This window comes from Cryptomeria japonica, chromosome 8 (assembly GCF_030272615.1).
Source record: "Cryptomeria japonica chromosome 8, Sugi_1.0, whole genome shotgun sequence".
In the NCBI taxonomy this organism is placed as follows: domain Eukaryota; kingdom Viridiplantae; phylum Streptophyta; class Pinopsida; order Cupressales; family Cupressaceae; genus Cryptomeria; species Cryptomeria japonica.
This window is the reverse complement of record NC_081412.1, coordinates 279663947-279684197: the sequence shown is the minus strand read 5'-3', so window position 1 is coordinate 279684197 and position 20251 is coordinate 279663947. Positions and strand designations below refer to the sequence as shown.

Below are 20251 nucleotides of genomic sequence, written 5' to 3'. Positions count from 1 at the left end.
TCAAAAGACTAGGTTGAAGAAGATTGTGCATGAGCAGGCCAAAAAGGTCATTTCTAATTTCTGATACTATTCTAGCATGCCATTCCACATTGCAAGTTCTACATACTGGCAGTCCATGGTGGATGCCATTGCAGTTGCAGGTTAGGTTCAAAGAACCCTCATATGAGACCTCGAGGATGAGCATGTTGACAGATGTAGATGAGGATTTGGGTAGTGTTCTTGCAGATCATCACAAGGAGTGGACTAGGATAGGTTGCACAATAATGTTAGATGAATGGACGGATGGGAGGAATAACATGCTCATCAATTTCCTTGTTGCATTAGAGCTTGGCACAATGTTTTTTGAGATTAGTGGATGCATCAAATAAAGTGAAATCAAGCACTATTCTTTCTATTTGATGAGGTGGCAATTAAGATGGGGCCACAACATGTGGTCCAATTTATTACAAACAATACTGTTGCCTGTGTTGTTTTTGGCAAATCGTTGATGGATAAGTATCTTACTTTTTTTTGGAGTCTATGTGCAACACATTGTTTCAATCTAGTCTTAGAAGACATTGGGAAATTTGAATGGATTAAATTTGTGTTGTAGAGTGATAGAAATAGTCACATACTTCCTAGCATTGCAGATTCTTTGTGGCCAAAATGAATTTGAAATGAATGTATTTTTTGAATGAGTGATCATAGTGTGGCTTTGTTGATCATATAGGTAGTCAAAATGTGGTGGAACATGTTTTTGCTAAGAGTTTTTGGACAAGGTAGAGTAGATTGTGAGACTTTTAGAGCCTTTAGTTAGAGTGTTGTGATTCATCAATGGGGAAAAATCCTCAATGGGCTACTTGTACGGGGTCATGGATAAGGCCAAAGTGGCTACTAGGGCTAGGATGGACTGTGAGACAAGTTGGTACTGCTGATATGGGAGGTCATTAATACAAGATGAGATCAACAAATGCATTGTGCCCTTCATGCTGTTTGGATACTTCCTTAATCCAACATTGTTTTATAGTTACTCCTTCAGTCAAGTTGAAGAGGTGAATTAGGGTCTCTTCCAATTCATTGAAATATTTTTCTGCGAATCATAGAATCTCCAAGTAGCTGTGGTAGAGTTGCTCACATACCAATTGGGAGAGGGATTTTTTGCCACTCTTTTGTGTTGTAGAAGACAGGAGTACTCTGAAATTAGGTAGTTGGGGATTTATAAGAATGTTTTTTTTAAAGTTGAACAATTTAAATGTCATACAATATTGATTATTTTTTTGGGAAAGGGCTTTTTTGCCACTCTCTATGTTGTAGAAGACGGGAACACTTTGAAACAAGGTAGTTGGGGATTTATAAGATTTTTTTTTTTTTTTTTTTTAAGTTGAACATTTTAATGTCATACAATATTGATTATTTTTTTCTAGTCAAATGATGGAATTTTTTTGGCAAAGATGCTAAGAAATTAAGTGGGATGACAATGCACATCTTGAGCCAGCCATGTGGTTCATTTGCTTGTGAGCATTCTTGGAGTGTGTTTCAACACATACACTTCAAGAAATGCGATCTTTTGACTCAAAAGTGGATGAATGATTTGGTTTTTGTCTGCTACAAGCTTTGCCCTTGGATGAAAGAAATTCAAATTAACAAAAAATTGCATTTTTATTTGTAAATTGTAGTTATTGTTTTCTTTGAATTAGCAATTATTATTCTTTTTTTGCGTAAGGTTTCAAACTAGTGCTTTTGAATTGATTATATAAGGAGTGTTGAGGATGATCAACCAATTGATGTTGATGAGATTGGTTTTGACTTGGAATGGCTTGTTGATGAAGAAGACTTGGTTGATGAGGAAGACCTTGAGATCTTGAGGAAGGCTGATGTATTTGATAAAGAGCAATTGAATCAACTTAGGAAGGAGTATAATATTGGAGATTCATCTTTGGGAACTATAGCCCCCTAGTGGATTGTATTTCACAATAGCTAGTCTTCTAAGCTTTGTCTGCCTCTTGTTTCTTTGTAGTTAGTTTGTAGCTTGCCATTTGTATTTTGTAGTTTATGATTGATTTTGAGCGTTCAAACTTTGAAGTGGAACCATGTAATAACACACTATATAGTTTGCATTATAAACAATGGTCAAACTTAATGAGAAGATCTTTATTTCAAATTTGATGCTGTACCTTTCCTTTACTTTTTCTATTTCATTCTCCATGCAACGAAGATGGCTTTAAAGTTTAAATTAAAAAAAATCAGTTATTTCTCCTTTTTTGGTAATTTTTTTTGTTTTTTTTAGATTTCCAATATTTACTTGATAGTTTCACAATATCATCCTGAGAATTGAAAATATCTCTCTTTTGGTTTGCGGATATATTCCGGAGAAAAATATTTACTTCTATGAATGAGAGTAACTTGTCTAGCCAAGGAGAGCCATATAGTGCTGTAGCTTTGAATTGTCTTTATCAATTTTTTTTGAAAAGATTGTTCTGGTAGTCCACATGCATCAACTTGAAGCTGATAGGAACCCCAAGGTATCTAAAGAGCCCATCCCCACTGTGAGGGAATAAAGGATCTGGGAAAAATTTCTAGTCTCAGCTGAAGAGGAACATGAAGTGTAAAATTTACTTTTATTTAAAAAAGAAAAAAAATATTTTTATTTCTGTTGCTTAAGCATTCAGAAAGGAGCCAAGAATAGCTTTGATTCTTTTGACATTGGATTTGCTAGCCTCATCAAGGATAGTGGTGTCATGAACAAATTGAGCACAGGTGGTTTCTTTAACTCCATGAGCAACCTTTATCCTAGTTAAATTGTAGCTTCTCTGTTTATTGAACAAGCTCTTCCAAGAGGTTCAACAAGAATAAGGTAGAGATAAGGAGAGAGGGGACTGCCTTGGCAGAGACCTCTTACAGCCTTGAAGAATCCAGAAGGGCATCCATTTACAAAAGGCCTGATTCAAGGATCTTTAATGCAGCTGTAAACCCAGTTTTTGAATTCAACAGGGAATCCCATTTTGCTCATGATGCGAAGAAGAAAGTTGTGATTGATTCTGTCAAAAGCATTGGACATATCCAACCTGATGGCCATATTCTTCATTTTTTGCTTCCCACAAGAATGTAAAGTTTCATGAACAACCACAATATTGTCATAAATCTGCTTGTCAGGGATGAAGCTGTTTTGCTCTTCACCAGTGATTTTGTTGAGAATTTTCTTGATTCTGTCATCAATGATCTTGGATACATGAAAAGTCACATAAAGATATAGGTCTAGATCTTACAAAACTCACATTTTTATCTTAGGCATCAAAGCAAGAAAGGTGGATTTAACATAACCTAATATTATACCTCTCTTTCAAATGCTTTCGACCATAAGAAGCAGATCTTGGCGGATAAGATAAAAAAATTGGTGATAGAAGTTGTTGGTGAAGCCATCAGAACCAGGAGGCTCATCTTTGGGGAGTTTGCACACCACCTCTTGAAGCTGAGCCATGAAAACAGCTTAGCAAAGAATGTCCTTGGAGTCTTCTTTGAGAATAGAAGAGATGAAATCCAGAAGCGACTCATGAGCCAGAATATCACAACCTTCAGCTTAATATAGATTTTCAAAGTGTTGAGAAGCAAGATTCATAATTTCCCCCATATCCTTAGTAGAAAAGTTCTCAGGAAGTTGGACTTAATCATATTCCTTCTATACCTTTGGTGGGCCTTCAAGTATAAATATTTTGTATTAGAGTTTGCCTCCTCGAGTTTTGACTTGAGTTTATGAGGATTAAAATATACCAATATGTCTTAGATGAGCGCAAGGAAGATTCTATATCTGAGGCAGACAGTCATAGGCCTATGGCAAGAAACAACATGCCCCCAAGATTGTTCAAAATAAGTGAAAAATTGCAGCTGCAAGGAGATAGCTGATATAAGAAGCCTCCTTTTGGCCACCATTTTCATTTGCTATTCATGGCAACTCATCTCTCAAATGGCAGTTAAATTAATCAGAAGAAAGCTGTCAAGAGATCCATTCATCATGAGACCGCCAAAATATCAAGCCAGCAGTGGACCACTTAGAGGCAAAGTCAATTTATTTTCAAAGAATGTAGGCTGTTGAAACAGAATGGAAAGATATTTCAACATCACATGTGGGTGGGGGGGGGGGGGGGGGGGAACAACCTAAAGTTGTTATCAGAACGTGAAGAAATTGTGGCAAGAACCATAATTGAGCAGTAAGATCATGGTTGTCTGTTGCAGATTATTATAAGAAATCACTAAAATGGCATTTCATTTTTTTGGCTTTGCAGCAAGAAGGCACATGCTTATAGTTTTAATGTCTCAAGTATCATCTATAGAGGTTTGGATGGTACATTGAGGTGATGCCTGTAAATTTGATGTCTTGAAGTTATTTATTGATGCTGTAAAGCTATTGTAATGCCATTGCTATGAAATCAAGATAGCATTGTTGAAATCATGAAGAGGTAATAATACCTTAGCATCAGTGAAATTTGATAAATAGAGTAACCTTAATAGCATGGGTTGGTTTGTGGCCTAGGAGGGATTTAAAGTGCTAAAAGTTATATAAACATACTGTTAATACCACAAATTTAGCAACATCTGAAATTGAGATGAAATGGGATTTCTGTGGCAAAGATATTGCTAGTTTTGTTCCCATGAGTCTATGAAGCTTGAATCAGATTTAGCTACATCTAATCATGGCCAAGATACCCAAAATGTGTGTTAGAGTTTTAATTTGCCTTTCAGCACAATGCAAAATAAAACAATGTGTGAGGTAAAACCTTTCTTTGGATTAGAAGGGGAAGCTCCCTTGAAACTAAAAACTAAGCTAATCCCTAGAACTTAAAGAAATTACATCTAGTGTTCTACAATATGTACAAATTAAAGCTCTAGGTTTTGAGCATGCGCTGCAAAATGGTAAAGAAATTGCTTATCTTTTGGTTCTTGGTATGGGCACAAGGCTAATCAATGCCCTTATATACATGGCCAGGAGATTTTGTATCATTTTGATTGATGGAAACAACCCAATTCATGACAGCTAACACATGCTCACTCTTTTTGGCTAAAAGCAGAGACCAAAAAGAATGACTACAGCACTAGAGTTGAAGTAAATTGAAAACAACAGGCAATACCTGACAAATTGAATAATGGAAACGGCATGCAAAGCTACATACATGTTAATGAAAATTGCAATACAAAACCAAGAACAGTCACCGATTTCTATTTAATATACTTAATCAACACATTAGACATCAAATGAAACTTGAACACTAGTCAAAGCAGTAGGCATAAAATTACTGTTAGCTTCAATCTCAGTGCATAAAGCACTTATTTATAAATGTTTACAACATTAATTGCACGTGGTTTAATCACAAGATAAATAAAAAACATAGCGAAGTGTTTCTATACTAAAAACAGTTTGCTTGCAGTCCAAACAAGTCCTAAATACAAAATAATTTTAAAATAACTTATCCAAAATAGGAAATTCTGAAATATGACGTCTCAAAATAGTCATCCTCCAATAACAGCCATGATAAAAAGTAGCCTGTCTAACACGTGAACAGCCCCTCCTAGTGAGTGATGCAGCTCCTTCATTCTGGCCATGATGGATCCTCAAAAGAAACTTGAAACTCTAACGATATTGGCAAATGTTTAAATAACTTCGATGACTTGAACTTGATAGCTTGTTGAAAATACACTTATGAATGCTTGTCCACACAACTTCCCACATGATCTTTGATTGGTATTTTAAAGGAGTTATTTAAAATATACTTTAATTATAAGACTTTATGCTATTATTTTTATTTGAGGCCATATTTATTCTAATTTTAATCCCATTTCCTTGTGTAAAATTTGCAAAATCCTTGGAAAATGTATGATGGGTGTCTTGAGTTTCAACTTGGCTTAGTTTTGAAAAAAGAGACATTCCAAAATGAGAATTCTTGATAATCCTTTGATACCCTCATTGGTCAAACTGTTATAATCTGCACACTCTATGCACACATCAAATCTCATCACAACATATATAGCAGAAGAAAAATACAACAATCACTCTATTTACATCCACATGCAAACACAACTCGTTTAGATCAAAATCACAACCTATCATTATAGACTCATAGATATAAATCAAGCTCGTAAATTGGTACAAGGAAATCATCTCATTCACCATCATATAATTTACAATATTAATCCACATCACTTTTTCATAAAAAATCATCATTCACATTTAACTCAATTTTCACATTGACAAGTAGGTGGTAGTTTTCAGTGTGTCAAATCATGATGTTTTATTAAGATTCAATTTGCATAGTTTTCAAGTCAAACTCATTGACCCATATTTAATCTTGAGAAACATCAATTTTCATGTTTTGAATGAATTAAATTCAAAACTATTCTAAAAGGGGAATGTACATGATGACTTTAGCCTAATTAATTAAAGAAACTTGTTTATTTAATAATTTAGTGGCAGGAGATTGTTCTAATTAATTAAACACAGTCTATTTAGTTAAATAATTGGAAGGAGATTAGCTTAATTTTTATTCGTTTCATTAGTGAATAGGGAATTAATCTAATTAACTAAGTTTGTATAATTATTTAGTGAATGTGGAATTAATCAAATAATATAATTTATTTAATTAATTAATTAGTGATGCGTTGATGTGGGATTACTTCTTGGTGATGGGAAGGAAATAAGATTAAAATATGGGAGTGATTTAAATTGCCTGCAATGATAAAACTGTTGAGCCAAATCAGATTGCTAAATTAAATAATTTATATTCATTATATGGTTGGCTCATCAATCTAGGGTCATAAGACTTGTGAGAGTGTCAGTGGAAAATATATGCAAAGAGCTGTAGGTATGTTGAACTATGTATTTGATACGAATGTGATACAATAACATATGAAGCCAATTTCAAATATTTAACTCAAACATTCTTAGAAACCTTACTTAGTCCTATTTTATCTATCCCAAACCTATTTGTTTGATCTTATGTAGATGATACTTTTGGCTGCAAGTGATTATAACACTATAACTTTGTTGCTGCAAGCAATTACAAACTAGTGTTGCAATGAGAGTCAATTGTATAGGTTTGTATTTTAAATAATAACATCAACTAAATTACTTCGATGATTATATTGGAATGAACAAACATTAACATGATTGTAACCTTAAAATAAATACAAACTTATAGCTCAACTAGCAAATGGAAATATATGTTGTCACAGTAGGGGAGTGAGTGGGCCCTTTCTCACCCTTGCTGTTACAAGAATTTAAGATAACTTCTACTTTGACTTATAGTAAGGTTTCAAGGTTATTTTCAAGTTGTAAATATCATATTGTGTGTGTGTGTACACACACACACACACACACACACACACACACATACACACATGTATATATGAAGTTCTTACTAACTGAATAGAATAAAATAAGATACGTTGTTCCACAAAATCTGGCAATATTTAAGGTAAACCTTAAGCATGTAACAAACATATTAACATATTAACAGATGAACACTTAATGGCACAGTGGAAAGAATGGGGGTATTTTATCTGCATTATTGTTCACAGATGACCACAACAGCTAGGGCAGCAGTTCTTATCCAATAACTATCTTTAACCAATATAATGTTGTTGCAAGTGAACTTGCAGCAACCATTGGTTAAGCAGAAACTTTTCCTGATTGGTACATAAAGATAGCATCATTTTGCCTTTCTTTTGTTTTCACCATAGTTACAGGGAGACATGTCTCTGGCCTCCTAGGACATGTCCCAGGGACTGGGATGCGTTTCCTGAAACAAAAAACTGAAAAATAAAATCTAAATCGCGGCACATGATATCATTTTTGTCCTTGTTTGCTTTTTGCGCGAGTTTATTTCCCACCATTTCCATCGCACAAGCTTATTTTTGCTTGTCAACTGTATTTTTCCATGCAACCAGGGATATCTGCTAGCTTATTAAATTATATCAGTCTCCCTGCAAATATGCAAATAAATAAATTAATAAATTATATTAAAAAATTGGCATCTCCAAGTACCCCCATCTCCTATTTTTTCAAAAATTGACATATCGGTATCAATACCAATTTCCCATACCAGTGCCATAACCAATCTCTTAGTAACCTTGGTTTTCTCATTAAAGGCTTATAACTGCTACAAAGCATGAAGACATATGTTTAAAATAAATTTTAAAGAAAAATCTATACTATTATTAATTTATTTACTATCTTTGCAAAATCAAAATGTATATCATCATAAAGAGGTTCAAGTTATCATAGATGGGTTATAGAGAGGATAAAACACAAGCAAGAGTATAGGAAGCCATGGCGCATGAAAAACATGCAAAGATGCAAGGATGGGTCTTGTTGATGTGTTTTTTAATGCACCTCAAACACAGATTAAAATACCAAGGTATTCTATCCTCTCTTGAACAAAGACCTCTCAAATGCTTAATTGACTCGATCACATTTGTGCAATTCATTTTCAAATTCGGGAATTTCCCTTCTTTTGATGCATTTTACTCAACTTTATTTTGAAATGCAAATCATATCTTTGATGGCCTTTGATCTTCTTGTAGTAATTGTATAATTCCCTATCTTCATGCGGCTCTTCATATTGCAATGTCTTGTGCGCATTGTTGAGTTCCATCCTCTAACCTTGTTACAAAATCCTTGTGTAACTTGTCTTGATCACACCTACACAATTTCACCTTGTTTTCTTGTCTTGGATTGCTTCCTTCTTGTACTAGCAATGGTTCTTGGATTTCCAGAGGAAATTCAAGATAATTGTAAAATATCTTCCTTTGCAATTTTGAAATGGTAGTGTATATGTTGACCTCCTCTCTTGAATGATTTGACTCTTGATATCATTGTGTAGTCTTTTTGAGAGTCTTTGCCTTGGTGAAGTCCTTTTGCACTTGGTTCCTCATCTTGCATATGTTGAATTTCTCCATTCTTGTGCTTCACCCCTTATCCACTTGCAATCAGACCCGCGAAAGAGACATAATTTGAATTAAAACATCATGAATTAAAGAAACAATCATTAATCCCTTAAAATTAATCACACCCTCAAGTGTGAAATGATCTTCCTTATGTTTCATTTAGGCCTAGGTCTAATTTATACTTACATGTTTCATGAAGGTTCTCCCTTTAACTTAAGTTATTGCAATTTCCCCTCATGTTTGACATTATCCATACATGCTTTTGAAAGGGTGAAACTTTAAGTCAGCAGCCATATGTTTAATCCGTGCCACGTTTCATGCATCGGGTCTTTAGCCTTTAGGTCTATCCCTACGAGTCTACATGTTTTAGGTCCTTCCCTCAATTTATACATTTGATACTTAGATCCTCACGTTTCTTCATTTAGGTCCATATGTTTCAATTTTTAGGCCAGGACCTAACCTCCCACTTTGTTTCGATACGTTTCATTTAGCTTCTTTTAGGTTGCCCCTATTTTGCTTTGGTCTCTTCTACATGTTTGGCATTTAGATCAGGACGTAAATTTAGGTTCACACGCCTTGTGAGGACCTATTTCCATTTCCTCAACACATTTCAAAGGTTCTATGGATCTAAACCAGCCCAATTCGCATCTTGTTACACGTTTCAATTTAGGACCACATTAATACAAGCCCTTTGCAACATATTTCACCTTGCCCTTACACGTTGTAGTACTCCAAGCCAACTTCCTTTTTTTATTTCACAATTTTATTGAAATTCAAATCTAAAAGGGTGGAAATTTGAACATGACAAGGGTGGAAAGTTGTTAGGTAGAAGAAAGATTTAATTTCCTTGTTTTTTAATCATTCAATCGCCAAGGCTTGGAGTGGAAAAACGCACAAGACAAGGAAGATTTCGTTTTAGCTCTTGAAAATTCATCATAAATTGAAGTGGAAATTCACACCTCACAAGGAAGAGTAGTTACTCACAAGGAAGAAGGAAGAGTGGAAATTTGCTAGGCACAAGGAAGATTTTTTTTTCTCAAATTTCACTCAATGCTTGATTTAGAAGGAAGAGTGGAAATTTGAATTCCACAAGGAAGATTCCACTTTTATTTGCCTTAAAATTTTACTTTCCTTTTCATCATTCAATTTTGGCCAAGGGAGGAAAAACGACATGCACAAGGGTGGAAAATCGACCTCTACAAGGAAGAGTGGAAAATCGACTATGACAAGGAAGAGTGGAAAATCGACTATGACATGGAAGGAGTGGAAAATCGCCACTTAGAAGGAAGGGTGGAAAATCACAACATAGAAATGTGATTTTGATTGCCTTGTTTTTCATCCTTCGTCATTCCATATTACTTGCATTGTTCATCAATTTGCTTGGAGAATGGAAAATTGAACCACACAAGGAAGAGTGGAAATCAAACCTCACAAGGAAGAGTGGAAAATCAAACCCTACAAGGAAGAGTGGAAAATCGACCCCTAGAAGGAAGGGTGGAAAATCGACCCCCTAGAAGGAAGGGTGGAAAATTGCAACATAGAGGAAGATTTTGATTTCCTTGTTTTTCATCCTTCTTCGTTCAATCTCACTAGTAAATTTTCACCTAGAGTGGAAAATTAACCCTTAGGAGGAAGATTCCACCTTTGCTTCCTTTCTTCTTGATAATTCGCTCAATTTCAATGGGTGGAAAAACGACCCCTAGAAGGAAACTAGGAAGATAACTATTCTTCACTCTCCATCCAACACTTGACCTCCAAGAGTGGAAATTTGATCTTCACAAGGAAACTAGAAAGATTATTCTTCCTCATTTTTGATTCAACACTGATCCCTAGGAGTGGAAATTTGATGGGTACAAGGAAATTCTCAATTTCGCACCATATTTTGCCTTATAAATGTTCCCCTTAGAAGGGAAAATCGATCCCCACAAGGAAATTTCCAATTTCTCTCTCACTTAACATTCAATCTCCAGGAGTGGAAATTCGACCCATAGAAGGAGTTTTCCAATTTTTGCTCACCTTGACCTCTTTCTGAACAACTTTGCAACGTGACAACATTTGACAATTTCTTACAACTTCTAGCAACTTGTCCTCAAACTCAATCCTAACACTCTACCATGGATTCCGGATTCAAACCGAACCTTCTCATATGCAAAGGCTATAAACTAAGAAACTGCTGCCAAGCTAGGACAACTAAACCTAAAACGACGACTCTAGAAAGCGAAAAGTGGGGGTCCCCATTTGCAATGGGGCGATGTGTGAAAACGTCTAGGACAACTAAACCTAAAACGACGACTCTAGAAAGCGAAAAGTGGGGGTCCCCATTTGCAATGGGGCTATGTGTGAAAATGTCACAACAGGTCCCAACTACAAGGCCATGTTAGGTGTCCATGTACAAACAAATCTCTCACAAATGGAGTAAAGGAGAAAAATCCACACAAAAAAACCCTTTTCCAAAAGAGAGAACAAGAAACTGAAAAGAGGAAGGACTCAAGATGACTCCCCAACAACTAGTTCCATCACCAATATACAACAGATGCTCCTCACATAGGAGCAAAGAAGAAGGATTATGCAGCCTCCCCACAATGTATGGTCTCCTTCAATGATAATGGATGCTTGAAAAAGGATGATGATGAAGATCCAAGAATGTCGAACAACATTCCTCCCCTTTGGAAGAAACAAAACCAATTTTTAATGTAGGATGTCTTCCCATTCCAATTTAGAATATAAAGGAAGAAATATCATATTGAATGATATCTCTGAACTTTGCTATGGCCATGTTGGTATCAAAGGATACCACAATCAAATGAAGTAAAATCCTAATGAATGAAGAAGGTGGTGAGCCAAGACCATGACCATGTGGAAATAGATGTAGATCAAGATCTAAAGATGAAGATGATGGGACAATAGCAATGATTAGGTAATTATCAAAGGGGAGATGGAGATCCTTAATTGTGCCCTCCATATCTACAAGGTGGGGCTCACAAAACAAACCTGCAATATCTATTAAGTACTTATCCCAGTTAACTAAATTGAGAATACTAATGTGTACCTACTGCAAAGACTTGTAGAAACAACTGATGGAGGAATGCCCTCAATAAATGTTTTTTAGCCCAAAAAAAGGAAGTAGTTTCAGATAACCATGTGACATGCGTAGAATAAACAAATGTAAATTTCTCTGTTATATTAGTTGTCTTCCCTGATATACATATATGCCAAATGTTGAAGCATACAAAGACACGATTTTTTATCTAAAAGGATTGTTGTTCATTGGAGTGTGATGGCATAGGATGTGGCATTGACCAGTGTTTTTCACCAACTTAAGTATTTTAAAGGAGTTGTCTCTATGATTTGGGTCTCATGGAATGAAATTATGAAACTGTTTTGGGATGAAAAATTCAGGATTCTTACAAAGCCTTGGTGGCTTTTAAGCAAATCTAATAGGCATGTGTAAATCTAGACTTTCCAACCATTTTCAGCATTGCACCTATTTTGTCAATCATGAAGCTTTGGAAACAGGTTTTAAGCTCACCAAAACTAGATTGAGAATTCTGAGTTTGTTTTGGGTACGACGTTGAAAGACATGTAGCAGGATACAGAAAGCACACATTATCCCAGTTTGAGATGATTTCTTGGACTGCAACTGCTGTTGGGTACAGACAGTATGAATTTGCTGATAATTTTTGGATATTTTTGATTAACTACAATTGGTTGGTGTAAAGTCCAACTCACCAAACCACAAATTAGGGTTAGGACTTCCATCAAACCAAACATTGTTGTCTTAAACTGTCATGCAAACACCCTACTGCCTTCTACTGGCCAACTGCAAGACTCTCAAAACATTACTAAGAATTATGGGCATACAATGTTTAAAATAATATGTGAGTTGGAGTTCAGAGAAGAGCAAGGAACAGTAATTTCTTGACAGTGGGTGCAAGACTCTTGGAAGGATAGGGAAGCTTACCAGTTGAAGGGGCTTACAGGTGGAGCACTGTATCTGATATTGGATACAAGGAGGGTAGCAATCTGCTATGTAATGCACCGCCAGGGGCATACCAAAGGTTGGATTTTGTGCATATGATAAAATTAAGATGGCAAAAAAAAAGTGCAAATGACCTTGCTTATTGCCTTCATTCTGCATTCATATGTTGTTGCATTGGTGCCTACAACTTTTCTGTATAAGAATAAGTTTAGGGTTAGGTTTTCAAGCTGAAAAGTCAAACTTAAGTGTCATTTTTTTGAAACAAAGGTGAAAAAGCTCTGGTACCATGTGGAATCACACAGAGTACCACATTTCTGTCCAGGAATTGCCTTGTTATGTCACCAGACATAGCTGGGACAGAAATTTGGTACCCCGTGCAACTAGAGACATGAAATTTCCAGTCCATGAAATTGTGTTATAATGTTTCTGGCAGAAAACTGTGTAGAATTCTTTTTGTATCAACAACTCAGATCGCACTCGGTGATCCATCATTAGTAAGAGAATATAATCCAAATGTTGATAAAGAAAGAATTCTACACAGTTTTCAGCTAGAAACATTATAACACACCCTGTGCAATTTCAATTTTCTTAAAGCAAAGGTGAAAAAGTGTGGGTACCCTGTGGAATCACACAGGTACTGCATTTCTGTCCTGGAATTGTCTGATTGTGTCGCTGGACATACCTGAGACACATTTCGGTCCTTGTGCAATTCCACACAGTACCTGTACCTGAATCTGCACTGGAAGGCTGAAACATTTCATGCCTGTTTCCAGGCAGTTTCCAGCTGATCTAATCACACAGATTAATAATTGTATTATTCATCCCTCACAAGTTTGAATGTTCTATTATTGGTTCTGTATGCAGCTTCACCTAATAATGATATATTTTTGCCCTATAAATCACTATAATTTGCTGCATATTTATCCTTTCCATGTGAAGTTGTCTTCTCTATGGCTACTTATATGACATTTTTAGAGACTGATTTGAAATTTGAGAATAACGTGAGTATGCATCATTGAATAACTTAAGCCATAAAGATCTTGTTCTAAGATAGAAATTTGATGGTGCATTATGGAAAGGGTATGATTTTAGATGATTGAGGCAAAAGTAATTTTTGATTGGGAACTCCTTGTTTCATGAACATCTTTCATTGTAGTTTGGGAATAGAATCCAAAAATTATCATTTGATCCACCCCAAAAAAGTGGAATTGTCATGTTGCTTTGTTGTAGACAAATATTTATTCTCATTTTAGTTTTCTATTTTAAATTTAATATTAGTTGTAGTTGAAGATGCTATAATTTAAAAAATGAAAATTAATTGCAAAAGTTATATTTAGTAACGTCTCATGAAATTTTAATTATTCATTTTACATTATTTATATTTCTACACGCATGGAAATATGTAAATTGAAATTCCTAACAAGCGTTCTAAGGCATTTCATGAAATCTACTTTGTGTTTGCTCCAAAACTTGTTCCTGCCCTATTCGAACTGCAAACAGAATTGAAAGCTGGCTTTTGAAGCTCATATTTAAGATAGTTGAATCAATGCAGGCAAGCTGCAGAATAAATTTTTATTTTCCTTTCCAAGAATGTGTCTTAGCAAATAATTTAGCATTGCAACAATTTATGTTTTGAATAGATGGTAGAATAATCTGTTAGTTTTCGAGAGCCATGATGTTTATGTCTGAATATTAAGTGTAAACTGAGGTAGTGTATGTTTTACGCTTTTGATTTTCAGCTGCAACATTTCAGGTATGATTTTATAGCGGTAATCTGCTTGTCTTGGTAAGAGAAAATAACAAATGTTGCAAGCTTTTTGCTTTGTTCCAGGCGGGTTACACTTATCTAGTTTTATCCTGTGATGATCATCTTGATTTGGCCGAGTCTAACATTTTTGTTGAAATATTTAGTTAATTAGTTATTCTGTACTTTTTTGTGTCTGCCTTCTGCTTCATTAAAACCGGGGGAAGGATGCTTTTTTAACATACACAAAGCAATCTTTACACATTTTGTGAAGCAATTTCTCTGGTCAGAGAAGAGACTTCCTTATAACTATTAAGTCCTATCAATAAAAGACCATACTGTTTCACATAAAGACAAAATAAATGGAATGGTTCGCTCATTTTTGTAGCTATCTAGGGTATCGACCTTAGCATATGTTGTTTAAGCTACAAAAAATATAAAATTTGTGAGCAACTATATTGATTCCTATTTCCAAACAAACTTTATAAGGAGTATGTGTCTATATAAAGTTGATAATGCTTAATGTCATCTAATTTCTTGTCAATAGTATTAAGCATGAGATTGCTATGACAAATGCTCTAGTTGCTCTTTAACACGTTGCACTTTATATTTTGAACTTTGAAGCTTTTCATCAGATTAACTTTTTCTTTGTAGTTAATATTCGTCTTTTGTATCAAGGGATTTCCTGCTGAATTGGTATTTCATTTTTGAGGTTGTTCATCTGTCTAATATACACATCTATACATTTTAAATTACAGGCTGCACGTGAAGATATGCTTGAAATAAGACAGGAAGCAAGTGACTTGCAGGAGTACTCAAGTGCAAAACTGGGTCGAGTTACGCGGTATTTAGGTGTCCTTGCAGAGAAAGCTCGCAAATTAGGTCTGTTCTACAAAGCATTGTCATTGTGATTAAATTGTAATTTTACATCCTGATCCTCCATTGAATCTTCAGCTAGATCTTGCTGTTACTTGAGTAAAGGAAAACTCTTTTTAGAATGTGAGATTCTTTTCAGAGTTCTATAAAATAATAAGGGGACAAAGGTGCTATTAATTTAAGATCTTGAAGTTTTTTGCACTAATCTTCCAAGCAGTTCTACATGAATTGAATTTTTTCGTGATTTCAGATCGGATTGCCCTAGAAACAGAGGCCAGAATTGCCCCATTGATCGCAGAAAAGAAGAAGCTATTCAATGATTTGTTAACTGTCAAAGGTCTGCCTACATGATATGACCTCATTTCTCTAATAAATTACAAATATTGATAATTTCCTGTCAACAATAATGTCTTATCTTCATCTGTGGTAATATGTTTTATGATTACGTATGGTTGCCATAAGCATATTATATTGATTAATAGTGCTGTAAATCATTCCAGGAACCATCAGGGTATTTTGTCGTGTTCGACCTCAATTTGAGGATGAGGGTTTGCCAGTAACAGAATTTCCTGATGATTTTACAATACGTATAAATCCTGGTGGTGACCCAGTGACAAGTTCTAAAAAGGATTTTGAATTTGACAGAGTTTATGGACCTCATGTTGGCCAAGGTAATGAAAAGATTTTTTTAATCTTATATTGTCCAACGTTTATGCTGTGAAAGAGCAGTTTGGTTTTACGTATTTCTTAAAATAAGCTCTTACATTTCATTGTTTATATTTACATACAAGGGAGGAATGGGTTTCCTCTGAATAATATCTTTAATAGATTGATTCAGTTTTAGGTTAAAAAAAAGTCTTATTCGCTTTTCTTTACATACACTTGATTCTTCAAATTCAAATTACTAGACTTTGCATTGGGGATTGGCTCTTTCAACTTTGTATACAGAAAGAATAGTAATAAAAACATGTAACAGTTATTCCTGAAAAACAGAAAACCTGATAGATTTTCTGGCAAAACAAAATTATGAAGTTTTGAGATTTGCTTTTTTTGCGTTGGATGCAGGTGACTTCTTTCAGGATATTCAGCCATTTGTTCAGTCTGCACTTGATGGGTATAATGTCTCTGTATTTGCTTATGGTCAAACGGGTGCTGGAAAAACACATACTATGGTCTCTTTTTCCCCCTTTTCTATTTGCTGAATTTAATATCTTAGTTTACCTATCTTCAACAGAATGTGCATTAGAGATTGACTGATTCTTTCTTGAACAAACAGAAGTTTGAAAACCCATTAAATGTACTTGCTGAATTTAATATCTTAGTTTACCTATCTTCAACAGAATGTGCATTAGAGATTGACTGATTCTTTCTTGAACAAACAGAAGTTTGAAAACCCATTAAATGTATTTGCTGAATTTAATATCTTAGTTTACCTATCTTCAACAGAATGTGCATTAGAGATTGACTGATTCTTTCTTGAACAAACAGAAGTTTGAAAACCCATTAAATGGTTTGTCACCTTATATTTGAATCTAATAACACAATCTTCCTAATTCCAGCAATTTTTTGTTTTCTCAAACTATGGTTGGTGTTAAATTTGAATCCTAAGTTTCATCCCTTGTTGCACATGTTTCCTGTAACATGGGTTCTGTTTGTTAAGGGACACAGGAAAATGAATCCCCAAGACATGTTGAGATATGTAATGAGAAATACCTTTGAAATATTAGTTAATGTGCAACAATCATGATTGGAGTATTTATGGAACAGTGTTGATTTTCTTAATCTTAATTGTTTATAATTACTATGAGTGCATAATAGTGACTTACTTGTGAGTATATAAATTAAGTATGAAATTAATATTACATATTGGTTTGTCTAACCCCAGAAAAAATTGAACTGGGAAAGTTTATGGGTACCATAGTCTTGAACATGGTGGGCTGCTAAACTGGATGATCATGAACTCGAATTGGCATTCAGAAGAGTAGCAGTTAACAAGATTTACAGATGCTGTATTTTAGTGCCCGTGAATTCAATCCATACCTTGTGTGGATGGTATTTAGCTACCATGTAGAGAGTCGATGTTCCTATGTACAATATATGGATAAAGAAATAAAAATTACCTCCAGGATTGAGAACTTCAGGAGAGTATTCAGTGTAGCTTCATCTGGATTGCCAGTGAACAACCCTTTGCCAGTGAACAAACCTAATGGTAGTGCCCATGGTACATAGGCCCAAAATGACTCTAGGAAAACATCTATGTTGGGCATATTTGAGTCAGGGAGAGTTGACACAAATGAGGGATAAGGGACATGGGGGCATAAAAAAGCAATATTTAGCATCTGCCAAATGGAGGTGTGTCCTGGATATGATTAGATGTTGGCTGGTTTTAACTACTAGAGCCTTAGGTACTGAAGTGTGAATGACTAATCATATGCTAGTGCTTAAAAAATGTACTAGGGTGATTTCCTTGTGGCAAGAATCCACACATTTCTTTTGTTTTGATATAAAGATTTTTATATGACACAACATGCAGTTGGATTCCTTTTGGATACAGTTTACTCAAGCGACAACAAAAGGGGAATTTAGCCCAAATGATACATATGGTTCCAGTTGACCATCTGCGATTAGATGTAGACATCTTGGTATTCTATTGGTTAACACCGATATATTGAGCAAGGAAAAAAACATAAGCATGTATTTGAACCAGCAACAACATTTGAGGAAGAGGGTGAAGATATTGAGGATGAAGAGGACAGAGAAGAGCACATGGATGCTTGGATTATTAATTCTTCTTACTTTGACACTATATTTGTTATAGGGATTCCTTTGGCTACAAAAGATGATTGAGAACAATATTGAAGACTAGTTGAACCAAGTCAGTGAATCAGATAATTTAGAGCTGGAAGTGCCCATTAGTCCAGTGTTAGCATGGGCACCAATTGAGGAGCAATTGCCCACAGTGGAGGTTGCTACAGAGGTGGAACCGCATTTTGTACATCTTGTGAGTTCACACACTAGGGATGGAGTTTTTGTGACTTCTCCACATCCACATTGGGATGGTCCATATGGGACTCTCACTCAATTATCACATATTATGGGACCTGTGGTCCATGTTGAAGATTGGCAGCGTCGGTCATCACTTCCAGCCTGAGGAAGACAAATATGTAAGTGGCCTAATCGGCCTAATCGACTAAGAGGGAGTGTTGATGCTATGGTCGGATTCCTTCGGGCCGACATAGACAACATAAAGGTTGTGATAATATAATATAATTATATTTATTGTGATAATATTATTATTGAGAGATAATATAATTATAATATTATATGATAATATAATTATATTATTATTATGAGATAATATAATTATATTATTATGTGATAATATAATTATATTATAAATATATTGTATAATTATTATATTATATGATAATATAATAATTATTATATTATTATTAATAATATAATTATTGGAGAACAACTTGGAAGAGTGGTTACCCTTGGTGAAGGGGCACCACCGATGGGTATAAAGGAAGAATAAATCTTCCTTTCTAAAGGAATTGATGATAGAATAATATATACAGAATGCGTATACATCAATTTTACAGTCCAAGCTTTATTGGGAATTTCAGAGGTTGTGAGTCTCTTAGATGTTGTGGGTGGACCATCTTAGATCTACAGAATTATGGAATGGATGAGATTTCCTATTTGGAGAATTTTGCATAAGAAGGTTCCCACACTAAATTTACTAGAACTTTTGTTAGTTGACAATGGCCAAGACAAGACCTTTCTGAAATGCATGACAAATGGGCTGCCTCATCCTCTTGTTCATGAATACCCTCCTACTTGCTGATTTTTTTTCTCTTAGCCATAACGGTGTTAGATTAAATCTGCAATTCATTCGTAATCTGGAAATAAAAAAGAATTTTGCTGATTTCCTTGTGTTGAAGTTGTGTAGGGATTTGCAAAGTGTACAATGAATGTATGTGCCAATGGATGTGTAATTAATTGGTTGCTGTGGACTGTACAAGTAGTTTATGGGAGTTGGGACAATCAAAATGTAAAATTCAAAATTGCCTGACCTTGAGTTTGAAATTGATGCTATTGAGGACTGTATGGCAGAATACTTATCTGCAAGTGAGCTTACAACCTTTGTTATTGGTTCTTTTCCTGGAGGTTGTATTGCATGCACAGGGCGTACAATGTGATTTATAGACCATACTGCGGGAAAGACAATTGCTGAAGAGGGCCATTTGGCACCTGAAGACTGTATGATGGCATCGATGTTGAGAGAGGGTTGTGTGACAGTTGAGGACATTAAATTACATAGAATTTGAGGTCATATGACAATTTATGCTTCAGTTAGTGAAATCATGTTTGAGTTATGATGGAACTGATGCTTGATTGTATGGTAGAACTGGAGCATATTTCAACACACACTTAAAACAAATAGGTGTACGGCTGGATTTGCAAGTGAGCACCCTGTTGATTGTATGACCAAATTATACACTTCCAAATTTGCTCTAGAGGACAATATGGTGATTGATTGACGTATGGTGATTGTGGGGTTTAGCCAGAAGTGTTAAGCAATCTGTGTGGTTACATCAATGCTGGTAGAGGACTGTAGAACAGAGTTTGAAAACTGTATTGCAAAGTTTGGAAAGTTGCCCACAAGAAAGGGCCATATGGTTTGAGGCTGTACACTGGGGTCCACTCATGAAGGAATAATTTGTACAACGGTT

General features: G+C 35.1%; 1 protein-coding gene across 2 annotated transcripts in view; it reads left to right on the top strand.

The window, feature by feature from the left end:
• The window catches only part of LOC131070585 (kinesin-like protein KIN-14L), a 153291-nt gene that overhangs the window by 22012 nt on the left and 111028 nt on the right, over positions 1-20251 (top strand). For both annotated transcript variants that reach the window (XM_058006167.2, XM_058006168.2), the window contains exons 2-5: positions 15395-15518; positions 15763-15849; positions 16013-16183; positions 16578-16684. In XM_058006167.2, the coding sequence (XP_057862150.1) occupies positions 15395-15518; positions 15763-15849; positions 16013-16183; positions 16578-16684 (489 nt within the window). The remainder of the gene's footprint in view (positions 1-15394; positions 15519-15762; positions 15850-16012; positions 16184-16577; positions 16685-20251) is intronic.